We start from the raw sequence: 13,594 nt of genomic DNA, 5'->3' as shown, positions 1-13,594 counted from the left end.
TTTTTTTTTGTATTTTTAGTAGAGACGGGGTTTCACCATGTTAGCCAGGATGGTCTCGATCTCCTGACCTCGTGATCCGCCCGTCTCGGCTTCCAAAGTGCTGGGATTACAGGCTTGAGACACCACGCCCGGCCGTGGTGTTAATTCTTTAAATGTCTGGAGAATTGAGCAGTGAAGCCATGTGGTTCAGGACTTTTCTTTGTTCAGAGGTTTTTGATTACTGATTCAATCTCTTGATTAATTACAGTCCTATTCATATTTTCTATTTCTTCATGATTCAGTCTTGGCAGGTTGTATGTTTCCAGGAATGTGTCCACTTCATTTAGGTTAAGCAATTTGTTCATGCACAGTTCTTAACAGTATTCTCTTATAATCCTCACATCAAGGAATCCTCCCACCCTGAACTCCCAAAGCACTGAGATGACAGGTATGAGCCCAGCCCAAAATCCAAAACTTCTGAGTGCCAACGTTGTACTCAAAGGAAATGCTCATTGGAGCATTTCGTACTGGGGGTGTTCAACTGGTAAGCATAATGCAAATATTCCAAAATCAGAATAACATCCAAAATCCAAAACACTTCTGGTCCCAAACATTTCAGTTAAGGAATATTCAATCTGTATTTTGAATGTGGCTTTTTCTTGATCAGGCATTTTCTTAGCTGGTATAGACCTCTGACTGTTTTCCAGAGCTTCTATAAAGTGATTTCGTCTAGTCCCTAGTTGCTTATTAATGTTTCTATGGTGGAACGAGAGCCTGCAGCTTCCTAGACTGCCATTTTATCAATGTCAGAAAACATTTTTTTAAGTTTTATTACATCAATAAAATAACTGCTAATTGAGGGATTACCGTGTGCTACGTTCTTGTCTAATCCCTTTACATGCAGCATGTAATTTAATCCTCACAACAACCCCAAGTGATGGGCACTATTATTTTCTCCATTTTACGGATGCAATTTGCCCAAAGGATCACAACCACTAAGTGGTGAAAGCAGGGGAGCAGCCCCAGTCCCCGGTTCCAAGCCCCCACATTTAACCACGATATGACATACAGCAGAGTTGACTGCCTCAGGCCCCTTTGCTCTGGCCCTTCAGGTCTGGATGCTTTGTTCAGAGTCTGGTGAATATCCACAGTGGTTGTTTTCTTCTAGATCTGGTCAGCACTGGTTGTCTTTCATCATAAGAGGAAGGTGACCCAGCTAGCCAGAGGCTCTGTGAGCACTAGTGGCCCAGACACTTGTCAGGGACCACGGTGGGAGAGCTGGTCTTTCACCTGGAAACCTTCCATTATGGTGACACCTTTTCTACTTCTTCTGTGAAGTGCCAGTGTCTCCAGAAAAGACTCCTCCAGTCTCCTGTCTGGGAAAACACCTGGCTGCTGACATCTGGGGAGCAGGGCAGAAGATAGTCCTGAGCGTCCTACTTGTCACTACAGAGAGTTTGTCTTAATTCCTCTATTTTCAACCTCCATGACTCCCCTCTGTTGTATCTGGTGTCACTTATTTTACAGACTTTTCTATTAGTGCTAATAGAAACACAATGCAAACCACATGTCAACAAGTAGAAACAAACATGAAATTAACTTTAATACTTTATTTAACGCAATATATTCAACATACTATTATTGCAACATGGAATCAACATAAAGAAGTATTCATGGCATGTTTTACATTCTTTTTTTGTACTAGGTCTTTCCTATTTGGTGTGTATTTTACACCTGCTGCACATCTTCCTTCAAAACAGCCACATGTGACTCATGGCTACTACTCTGGACAGTGACGGTCTAGAAAATCAACTCCTGCAGGGCAGAGTGGCTCATGCCTGTAAGCATTTTGGGAGGCTGAGGGCAGGATTGCTAGAGCCCCGGAGTTCAAGACCAGCCTCAGCAACAGGGCGAGACCTCATCTCTACAAAAAATTTAAAAATTAGCTGGGCATGGTGGTGCACACCTGTAGTGTCAGCTATTCAGGAGGCTGAGGTGGGAGGATCGCTTGAGTCCAGGAGTTCGAGGTTGCAGTCAGCTGTGGTTTCACCACTGCACTCCATTTGGGCAACAGAGCAAGACTCTGTCTCAAAAAAAAAAAAAGAAACCCCACATCTTTTGGTAGCAGCAGGAGTCACCCAGTGACGGAAAATGAAGAAGAGAATGCGGGTGCCAAGAGAGAATTCCAGAATTCCACCCATCCCTATCCCATTCCCATGCCCATGCCTGATGCCTGCCACCCTTGGCACTCAGAGCCTTCAAGAACTGAGTCTTTCTGGGGGGCTGCTGGGCAAGCTGCTCATTTCTTGTTGTTCTCACTCAAGCAGGCCCATGGTTGCAGCTGCTCTGCTATGCCAAGTCAGTTGTAACTCTCCCATTGGCTGTTCTTCGGAAAGAAAAAAAGCTGTATAATATGTGAAACATTTCAAAGAATGTATGTAGCACATATGTAAGATTCATAAGCCTAATAAGAAAGCATAGTTGTGAGCGACCTCCCCACACCCGACTCAGGAACCCGAGGGTCATCTATAAACTTCCATTTTGCTTCTCCCAGTCTTCCCCTCTGTGTCCCCACCAGCAACGAGAATTTTGTGTATCATTGCGCTTATTTTTTTCTTTTAGTTTACCACATGTGTATGTCTCTATAAGTAATAGAATGATCTGTTTTGCTTCTAACTACATTGTGCTGTATGTCGTTTTTAGCAACTTGCTTTTAGCTGACGTTCTGTTTTCAAGATTCATCCATGTTGCTGCATAAACCTAACAACCACTTACTGTTGCTGGTGTATAACATTCCATCATGTGAGCACAGACATGTGGGTTATTTCCAAGACCTATATCAACAGCAAAAATTAAGATGTCTGACAAAACCAAGTGTTGGAGAGGATGTGGATGGCTTGGAATTTTATCTGCTCCTTTTCACCCACTCTGGAAAAACTGTACAAACAATTCTGCAAGAATTTTTCCAGAGTTTCCCTAAATAGAAATCCTGAATCACAGAAAATAAGAATGTTCAGCTTTGCAAGATAATGTCTCTATTCCAGAGTGGGTGTAAAGCAGCACATAAAATTTCCACACTATCCACATCCTCTCCAACATCTTAATTTTTGCCAGTCTAAGCATCTGTAAAGTGGTATATCTCACTGCATGTAGTCTTAGAATACTAACAAGGTTAAATGTCTTTTTCTATGTTGAATCACCATCTATGAAATGCTTTATAGGAGTTCTTTATATACACTGAATTAGAATCCTTATCCTTTACAGGCTGTAAGTGTTGCAAGTATCTTCTCCCTACTCCGGCTTATCTTTTCAGTCTTTACTGGTGTTTTTTGTTTGTTTGTTTTGGGTTTTGTTATTTTTTTTGGAGACAGGGTCTCACTCTGATGTCCAGTGGTGTAATCTCAGCTCACTGCAGCCTTGACCTCGGGGACTCAGGTGTTTCTTCCCACCTCAGCCTACTGAGGTACACAAGTGCGTACCACCACAGCTGGTTAATTTTTTCTTTTTATTTCATAGAGACAGGATTTCACCAAGTTGCCCTGGCCAGTCTGGAACTCTTGGGCTCTGGCAATCTGCCCACCTCGGCCTCCCAAAGTGCTGGGATTCCTGGCATAAGCACCTGGCCTATTGGTGTCTTTCAATAAACAAGAGATCTTAATTTTAATCTAGCAAATTCGGTCATTTTTATTTTAGAGTGAACATTTTCTGTGATTAAGAAAAACGTAGCCAGAGGCTGGGTGTGGTGGCTCACGCACCTGTAATCCCAGCACTGTGGGAAGCCAAGGCAGGCAGACCACCTGAGATCAGGGGTTCAAGCCCAGCCTGGCCAACATGGCAAAACCCTGTCTCTACTAAAAATACAAAAATTAGACAAGCGTGGTGACAGATGCCTGTAATCCCAGTTACTCGGGAGGCTGAGGCAGGAGAATCACTTGGAACCCAGGGGGCGGAGGTTGCAGTGAGCTGAGATCGCGCTACTGCACTCCAGCCTGGGCAACAGAGTGAAATTCCATCTCCAGGAAAAAAAAAAAAAAGAAAGAAAGAAAAAAGAAAAGAAAAAGGTGGCTGGGTGCAGTGGCTCACGCCCCTGTAATCCGAGCACTTTGGGAGGCTGAAGCAGGCAGACTGCTTAAACTCATGAGTTAGAGCCCAGCCTGAGCAACATGGCGAAACCCTGATTCTACGAAAAAATGAAAAAATTAGCCGGGCATAGTGGTGCAGGCTTGTAGTCCTAGCTACTTGAGAGACTGAGGTAGGAGGATGGCCTGAGCCCAGGAGGCAGAGGTTGCAGTGATCCAAGAACGTGTCACTGCACTCCAGCCTGGGTGATAGAGCCAGACCTTGTCTCAAAAAAAAAAAAAAAAAAGAAAAAGGCATACTTCCCTAAGAAGGTCTTAAAGATAGTCTCCTATAATTTACCCAAAACTGAATTTCCTGTATGTTGTGAGTTAGGGATCCAACTGCATCCTTCTCCGACCGTCACAGTACTATGTTTGAAGAGTCTGTCCTTTGCACAGCGATATGGAATTCTACCTCTGGAATTCAAGCTTCTTAGGTCTGTTTCTGACAGCTTCTGTCTCACTGCCGAATATGGATTTCCCTGAGCCAATTCTGAAGTAAGTCTTGATACGGGCAAGGCAAGTGCTCCCCCCTTATTCTTCTTCACAATGACCTCTCTAAATACTAGGACTTAATTCTCCTCAACATTTTAGAATCAACTTATCACATTTCACATAAAACTCAAGGAGGTTTAATGAGGCACTGAATCCACAGAACAATATGAGTTTTTAAAATATTCAGTCTTCCTAGGCAAGAACATTCTGCCTCTATTTATTTGTCTTCTTTTTTTTTTTTTTGAGACGGAGTCTCGCTCAGTCGCCCAGGCTGGAGTGCAGTGGTGCGATCTCGGCTCACTGCAAGCTCCGCCTCCCGGGTTCACACCATTCTCCTGCCTCAGCCTCCCAAGTAGCTGGGACTACAGGCACCCACGCCCGGCTAATTTTTTGCATTTTTAGTAGAGACGGGGTTTCACCATGTTAGCCAGGATGGTCTCAATCTCCTGACCTCATGATCCACCCGCCTCGGCCTCCCAAAGTTCTGGGATTATCTGTCTTCTTTAATGTCCCTTAATAAAATTGCAAATTTTTCTCCCTCAAAAATTTTACACATCTTTTCTTAATCGTTTATATCAAAGATGGTTCTATTGGGAAAACAGAAACCATGCTAAGGCATTTCAAACACAAAGGGTTTAATATAGAAAACAGGTGCTTTCAAAACAACTGGCAAGGCTATATAGTGTGAGCAAAAGTAAAGTAGGCTAACTCTACTCTTCCATCTAATTCCTACAGTCATCATCAAGAGTCAGGAAGCTACCACTGCCATCTATAGGTTAGGAAACTGCAAAAATCTGCTGCCAATACTGCAGCTGCTCTGCAGCCCTGAGACAGCTGGCCAGTGGGGGAAGGCAGAAGCCACTGCAAAAAGTCACCACAAAATCTAAGCCCAGGCACACCCCCCCCCCACATACACTATGGCCTGAGGAAGAAAGGTTCCACCTCCCTCCCACTTGCCACATTTCCCAAGACACATGTCATAGAGCAAATGACACACAGAAGCCTGCTGCCAGAGGGTTCTGAGCGCTACTGCTTCAGCATTCCAGCCTCTGAAACCCAGGGACAAGCCCAGAAGGGAGCAGGAAGGTACTGAATGCCCAGGTTGTACCTAACATGCCATTTCCCTCTTTTCAAAAACATGCAGAAATTACTGATCTACTGTTACATCTCTCCTCTTTTTTTGTCCCCTTTGGTTTTACATTTTTTATATTCCTTTTTAGTAGGCTTTTAGCAGGGCAATGAAGTAACCTCATATGGTAACTCCAGAAGTCCTGAAGTCTGTGCTCAAAAGCAACCTGACTGAGAAGGCCAGGGCTTTCCAAAGGGTTACTAAAACTCTCCTCATACAAAGGAAGGTCACAGCTTTTGCGCAAAGGTGGTTATTAGCTAACTCTCTACTCCCCCAACCAACACAAAGAGTTTCCTTTTTTTTTGCAGGGGGAGGAGGTTAGGGGAAGGGAGAGTGTCAATGAAGACCTGACTCTATATCCATGATTTTTAAAAAATTTCTTTTAAAATAAACTAGAAAAAAAATCACAAGATGTTAGCAGTTATTAATTCAGGGAAGTAAGAAAATATGTATTACATATTCTTTGTACATTTTTATGACCTAATTTGCTCAGAATCTCAACTTTAAGAACAATTAGAAATCAATCTGCTTGGCTGGGCACAGTGACTCACGCCTGTAATCCCAGCACTTTGGGAGGCCGAGGCGGACGGATCACAAGGTCAGGAGATCGAGACCATCCTGGCTAGCATGGCGAAACCCCATATCTACTAAAAATACAAAAAAAATAAATAAGCCAGGTGTGGTAGCAGGCCTGTAATCCCAGCTACTCGGGAGGCTGAGGCAGGAGAATGGCATGAACCCAGGAAGTGGAGCTTGTAGTGAGCCGAGATCGCGACACTGTACTCCAGCCTGGGCGACAGAGCGAGACTCCGTCTCAAAAAAAAAAAAAAAAATCAATCTGCTTACCCTCCAGACTGTGACACAGCACTATACAAGGACAATCACAGGACCATGAGTCAAGGGGAAGCAGGGTGAGCCTTGCCAGGGCAGTGGCCTCCTCAGCCCACCTGGAACACTCCTAGGCCCTACTGGGTCTCAACGGGCTTGCACACACGGGTCCTCATTGTCATGCCTTCACTGCTCAGTCCTGGTACAGGCCACCTCTCATAACTCTCGGCTTCTGTGAGAGATTTTATTTTAATGTCCAGGGAAAACATATAGCGACCAATGTAACTTCAAGCCAATACTCAAGTGCAAAGTTGATGCTTCCTCCATGTCAGGCCATGTGGTCAAAAAGGGAAATCAAACCTTGCCTTCAACAAGTCTTCAGAGTGTGGAAAAATTAACAAGGCGGCAACTATGAGTGTGGATACTATTATGTTCAGTGTGTGCAACAGGACAGTTATTACAAACAACCACAAAAGCAAAGCCAAATGGCACTTTGAGAACAGCAAATAAGCTCTGCTTCCATTTGAAAGTGAATCAAGAATCATCTGGTTCTCTCTTCAGGAATTCTCCAAGAGGCTGGATATAAGGTCTCACTCTATGAGTCAGACAAGGGGAGGCTCCCACTCATAACCACATGGTCGTTTCCAGGCTGACCAACCAGGGAACCCAGCAGCCAAAGGAGCCCAAGCACTGGGAAGCCCACTGGGACTCCACTTTCTCTGAGTTTTGACCCTAAAGACCTATCAGAGAGGCTCCCAGTCAAAGGGCTGTCCCAGAGGCTCCTGATGGGGCCAACACCATCCAAACTCCCTTTTGGAAAGGCAAATACCTCCACCAGAGACATGCATAATCTGATGAAGGGATGATCAGGAGGGGCCCCCTCTAAACAGCATTCTTTTCCTTTTTTTTTTTTTTTTTTGAAACAGAATCTCACTCTGTTGCCCAGGCTAGAGTGCACTGGCATGATCTCAGCTCACTGCAACCTCCACCTCCTAGGTTCAAGTAATTCTCCTTCAAGTTCAAATGTCACCTAATGCCCTACCTAATACCCTGGTTGGAATGAATTGGTTTTCCTTCAGTACTAAGCCTACAGGAATTATAGCACACCATTCATATCCTAGGCCAAGTCCCACTAAGGAAGGAGAAAGGTCTCTGCCCTCTGGGAGCTCATAGTCTGGATGGAAAAATCAAGCCTGGGCACCAGGAATGGTGAGAATTAACAATGGTTCTGATGCTGTAAGAGAGGGACAAATGGGGGACTGGAAGAAGCCAATCTATAAAAGGAGGGACCACAGACATTCTCCCACTGTGGTAGTATCTGAGCTACACCCTGAAGGACAGCAGGGCTTGTCTATGCAGAAACAGAACAAGGGAATTCCAGGAAAACATAAAGGAAGCACGCATCTAGCAGATTATTAATGGGGGTGGGTACAGGAAACAACAGCCCAGCTGAGCCACTGATGGGGAAGTAGCGATAAATCAGGCTGGCAAAGCAGACCTAAACCAGTTTGTGAAGGAGTTTGCATGCCTGACCAAAGCATTTAGGCCTGTGATTCTCAAGCTGGGGTAAGACACACTTTCCCCTTAGTGGCTTTATCAGCACCGCCTAGTCTTAAAAACAAATTCGTGGATATATGTATATATATGTATGTCTCACATATTCATACACATGCATGTAAGTACTCACTACACCTCCCACCCAACACAAGTTGAGAACAACGGATCCAGTGAACACTGTTATTCATGGGGTACCCTGTATTCCTTGAGGGTGCTGGGGCAGAAACCAGGTAAAGAACCTGGTTCTCTGATTTAGCCTTTTTGTGGCCTTTACATACATCTTTAGGAGGCTACATATGGCCAGGAGAGAACCCGCAAGTGCAAAGTTCCAGGTGAACAAGTGAGCAGGAGGGGAGGGCGTGCCAAGGTCAGTCTAAAAGAGCACACTCGGGATCAAGAGGCAGCCACATCCAGAGCCAGGATGGGGATATGGTCAGAGGCAGCCAGGGTGCCACCCCTCAGGAGGGGTTCACACTCAAGACCATACAAGTTCAGGGAGTGCAGCGCCTCCTTAAGTGTGGCCTCCTGGGCATCTCACAGGCCTCCCCACAGTCCTGCCATCTTGTAAGTTCTGGGATCTGCCTAGGTTGGGCACCTATTTTTTAAAAAGATAGAAAGAGAGAGAGAGAGGAAGGGGTCGGCTCAAACTAACTTTCCAATGTGTTAAGACAGTACACACCTCCACCCCTCACAAGAGGCACAGTCACCCAGCTACAACGAAGAGACAAGGTGGTGTGTACCCAGTCTACGCAACATACTCACCTGGACAGTTGGCTTCGTCACTCTCATCCTCACAAGTCGCCCAGCCGTCACACTGCCAGGGGAGGGGGATACACTGGATGGTGCCGCTGCGACAGGCAAACTGCCCAGGGTTGCACCGCAGCTCTGTGGAACCAAAGGGTGAGAGGCCATTGAGGAAGTGGCAGTAGGTCAGCAAACCACAGCCCATGGGCCAGATCAATCTCTTCCCATTTGTTTATTTTACGAATGTATTTATTTATTTATTTTTATTTATTTATTTTTTTTGAGACGGAGTCTTGCTCTGTCGCCCAGGCTGGAGTGCAGTGGCGCAACCTCAGCTCACTGCAAGCTCCACCTCCCGGGTTCACGCCATTCTCCTGTCTCAGCCTCCTGAGTAGCTGGGACTACAGGCGCCCGCCACCGCGCCCGGCTAATTTTTTGTATTTTTAGTAGAGACGGGGTTTCACCGTGGTCTCGATCTCCTGACCTTGTGATCTGCCCGCCTCGGCCTCCCAAAGTGCTGGGATTACAGGCGTGAGCCACCGCGCCCGGCTGTATTTATTTATTTTGAGACACAGTCTCACTCTGTCACCCAGGCTGGAGTGCCAGTGGTGCGCTCTCAGCTCACTGCAACCTTCACCTTCCGGATTCAAGCAATTCTCGTCCCTCAGCCTCCTGAGTAGCTGGAACTACAAGCATGTGCCACCATGCCTAGCTAATTTTTATATTTTTAGTAGAGACGGGGTTTTGCCATGTTGGCCAGGCTGGTCTTGAACTCCTAGCCTCAAGTGATCTGCCTGCCTCGGCCTCCCAAAGTGCCAGGATTACAGGCACATACCACTGTGCCCAGCCCCCGTCTGTTTTTAAAATCAAGTTTTATCAGAACACAGCCACAAATATGTATTGTCTATGGCTGCTTTCAAGCTACAGCAGCAGAGCTGAGTAGCTGCAGGAGAGACTATATGGCCTGCAAAGCTGAAAACATTGAATGCCTGGCCCTTTACAAACCTACTACCTAGAGATAAAAACTGTAACACTTTAAGATGAAAAATACACTGCAGAACATTAACAGGTTAGATTTTGTAGTAGCAAACATTAGTGACGTGAAGACATAACAATAGAAACATTCTCAACTAAAACACAGAATGAAAAAATACCAGAAAAAAAAGTGCAAATCATCAGTAAGCTGTGGAACAACCTCACGCACCGTAATACATGGGGGAACAGACAAAATATCTGAAGAAACAATGGGGAAAATTTCCCGAATGGATGAAAACTATAAACCCACAAATCCAAGTAGCTCAATGAACTGCAAGCGCCAGAAATACAAAGAATACAACTCCAAGTCACACTGGAATTGAACTGCTTAAAATCAGTGATAAAATCTTAAAAGCAGGCAGAAAAAGAAGACATGCAAGGCCGGGCGCGGTGGCTCAAGCCTGTAATCCCAGCACTTTGGGAGGCCGAGACAGGCGGATCACGAGGTCACAAGATCAAGACCATCCTGGCTAACACGGTGAAACTCCGTCTCTACTAAAAAATACAAAAAACTAGCCGGGCGTAGTGGTGGGCACCTGTAATCCCAGCTACTCGGGAGGCTGAGGCTGGAGAATGGCGTGAACCCGGGAGGTGGAGCTTGCAGTGAGCCAAGATCCGGCCACTGCACTCCAGCCTGAGCGACAGAGCGAGACTCCGTCTCAAAAAAGAAAAAGCAAAAACACAGATACTACATTGTGGGGTTTATAACATACACAGAAGAAAAATGTTGACAATAGTAGTACCAAAGCTGGGAAGAGAGAAACAGAAGCACACTGTTTTAAGGCTCTCATACTACAGGTAAAGTGGTCCATCACTTGCAGGTAGTCTGTGATAAGTTAAAGATGAACCGTACTAAAATAACACAAGAGTTATAGCAAGCAAGCCAACATAGAAGAGAACAAAAAATAATCCAAAAGAAGAAAAAAAAAAAGGAGACAAACAGATGGTACAAATGAAAACAAATGGTAATGGTAATATGGTAGATTTTAATTAAACTTGCCTAATCAATAAGCATACGGAATGATCTAAACACTCCAACTGAAAGGCAGAATGTGTACATAGGGAAAAAAGCAAGATACAACTACATATTACCTAAAAGAAACTCACTTTATATAGGCATAAATAAGAGAAAATAAAAGAACAAAAAATGATACACCATAACACTAATCAAAGGATAGCTGGAAGGGAGGGTATAGTGGCTCACTCCTGTAATCCCCACAATCCCTGCATTTTGGGAGGCTGATGCAGAGAGATCACTTGAGCCCAGGAGTTCGAGACCAGTCTGAGCAACATGGCGAAATGCCATCTCTCCAAAAATACAAAAAATTAGCTGGGTATTGGGACAAACACCTGTAGTCCCAGCTACTCGAGAGGCTGAGGTGGGAGGATCACCTGAACCTGGAAAGTTGAGGCTGCAGCGAGCTATAATTGTGCCACTGCACTATAGCCTGGGCAACGGGAATGAGACCCTGTCTCAAAAAAAGGATAGCTGGAGTGTATTAATATCACACAAAGTAGACTTCAGTGCAAATACTACCAGGAATAAAGAAGGTCATTTAATAATGATAAGGGATTGATTCAAAAGGACATAATCCTAAATGTTTATGTATCTTATCTATTAAAATTTACGAAAGAAACTTCAAAATTCATGAAACGAAAACTACTATAACTGCTAACAGACTAATCCACAATTAAAGTCAGAGATTTTAATAACCCTCTTGATAGAACAAGCAGATAGAAAACCAGCAAGGGCTGGGCATAGTGGCTCATGCCTGTAAATCCCAGCATCTTGGGAGGCTGAGGCAGGCGGATCACTTGAGGTCAGGAGTTCGAGACCAGCCAGGCCAACATGGCGAATACTAAAATACAAAAATTAACTGGGTGTGGCGATGCACACCTGTAATCCCAGCAACTTGGGAGGCCGAGGCAGGAGAATCACTTGAACCTGGAAAAAAAAAAAAAAGGAAATCACAAAAGAAGAGCAAATGAAACCCAGCAGTAAGAAATAATAAAGATGAGAATGGATATTACTGAAATTGAAAACAGAAAAATAATAAAGTAAGAAAAACAAAAGTTGTTTGTATGAGATCAGTAATATTAATAAACCTCTAGACAGTCTGATCAGCAAAAAAAATAAAGAATACAAAATACCAAGCCAGGCGTGGTAGCTCATGCCTGTAATCCAAACACTTTGGGAGGCTGAGGTGGGCAAATCATCTGAGGTCAGGAGTTCGAGACCAGCCTGGCCAACATGGCGAAACCCCATCTACTAAAAATACAAAAATTAGCCAGGTGTGGTGGCGCATGCCTGTGGTCCCAGCTACTCAGGAGGCTAAGGCAGGAGAATGGCTTGAACCTGGGAGGTGGAAGTTACAGTGAGCCAAGATTACACAACTGCACTGTAGCCTGGGCGACAGAATGAGACTCCGTCTCAAAAAAAAAACAAAAAACAAAAAACCACTATCAGAAGAGAGGCATCATCACTATGGATTCCAGAGAAATTAAAAAGGCTAACAGAGGAGGGGTGAAGAATAAGGTAATAGTATGAACAACTTTATGTCAATAAATCTGACAATTTGGATGAAATACACAAATTATTTGAAAGATGAAATACAAAGTTCACTCTAAAATAAATAAACAATCTGGACAGCCCTAAAAGGAATTGAATTTTTAGTTAAAAATCTTCAAAGGAAACTCCAGGCACAAATAGTTTCAATGGAAAATTCCTCCAAATATTTAAGGAAGAATCGATATCAATTCTATACAAACTCTACCATAAGTTCAGATATTTAAAAATTACCATTAGCAATAGTATCAAAAACAAGAAATACTTAGGTATAAATCTAACAAAAGATGTGAAGTCCTGCACACTGAAAATTTTTCAACATTGCTGAGAAACAAACATTTTTTAAAGACCTAAACCTTTAAGGAGACATACAGTGTTCATGAACTAGTAGATTCAAAACGATTAATATCAATTCTATGCAAATTGACCTACAGATTCAATTTAACCCCAATCAATATTTCAGCAGGACTTTTTGTAGAAACTGAGTGACTCTAAAATTCATATAGAAAGACAAAAGACTTAGAATACTCCAAACGACTTTGAACTGAAAGAACACACTTGGAGGCCTCTACAAAAGAACAATAATCAAGACAGTGTGACACAAGCATAAAAACAGACATCAAGATCAAGAGAACAGAACAGAGTGCAGAAACAAACCCACACATATGTGACCAACTAATTTATGATGAAGTGCAAAGGCAGTTCCCTGGAGAAAGAACAGTCCTTCCAACAGAATGGTACTTGGAAAACTAGGAAGAAAGAAAAATGAAGAGGAGGAGGAGGAAAGAAAGGAAGAAGGAAGGAGTTCATCTACGAAATGAAGTTAAAAAAAGGAGGAGGAAGAGGGGGAAGAAACAAGAGAAGGAGGACGAGGAAGAAAGAGGAACAAAGAACAACTACTTTGATCCATTCCTCGCACCGCATAAAAAAATTCAGAATAGCCAGGAGAGGTGGCTCACGCCTGTAATCCCAGCACTTTCAGGTGGGCCTGAGGTGGGTGGGTCACCTAAGGTTGGGAGCTCAAGACCAGTCTGACCAACATGGTGAAACCCCGTCTCCACTAAAAATACAAAATTGGCTGGGCGCGGTGGCTCAAGCCTGTAATCCCAGCACTTTGGGAGGCCGAGACGGGCGGATCACGAG

The 13,594-nt window shown here is 44.1% G+C and overlaps 1 protein-coding gene across 4 annotated transcripts in view; it reads right to left on the bottom strand.

The window, feature by feature from the left end:
* The window catches only part of DGCR2 (DiGeorge syndrome critical region gene 2), an 86,927-nt gene that overhangs the window by 42,828 nt on the left and 30,505 nt on the right, over window positions 1-13,594 (bottom strand). For 2 of the 4 annotated variants that reach the window (XM_011958691.1, XM_011958693.1), the window contains exon 2: window positions 8,869-8,991. The exons of the other annotated variants lie outside the window; for them this stretch is intronic. In XM_011958691.1, coding sequence (XP_011814081.1) covers window positions 8,869-8,991 — 123 coding nt within the window. The remainder of the gene's footprint in view (window positions 1-8,868; window positions 8,992-13,594) is intronic. 4 annotated transcript variants of the gene reach the window in all.

This window comes from Colobus angolensis, unplaced genomic scaffold, assembly GCF_000951035.1.
Source record: "Colobus angolensis palliatus isolate OR3802 unplaced genomic scaffold, Cang.pa_1.0 Scaffold471, whole genome shotgun sequence".
In the NCBI taxonomy this organism is placed as follows: Eukaryota; Metazoa; Chordata; class Mammalia; order Primates; family Cercopithecidae; genus Colobus; species Colobus angolensis.
This window is presented reverse-complemented; position numbering and strand designations above follow the sequence as displayed.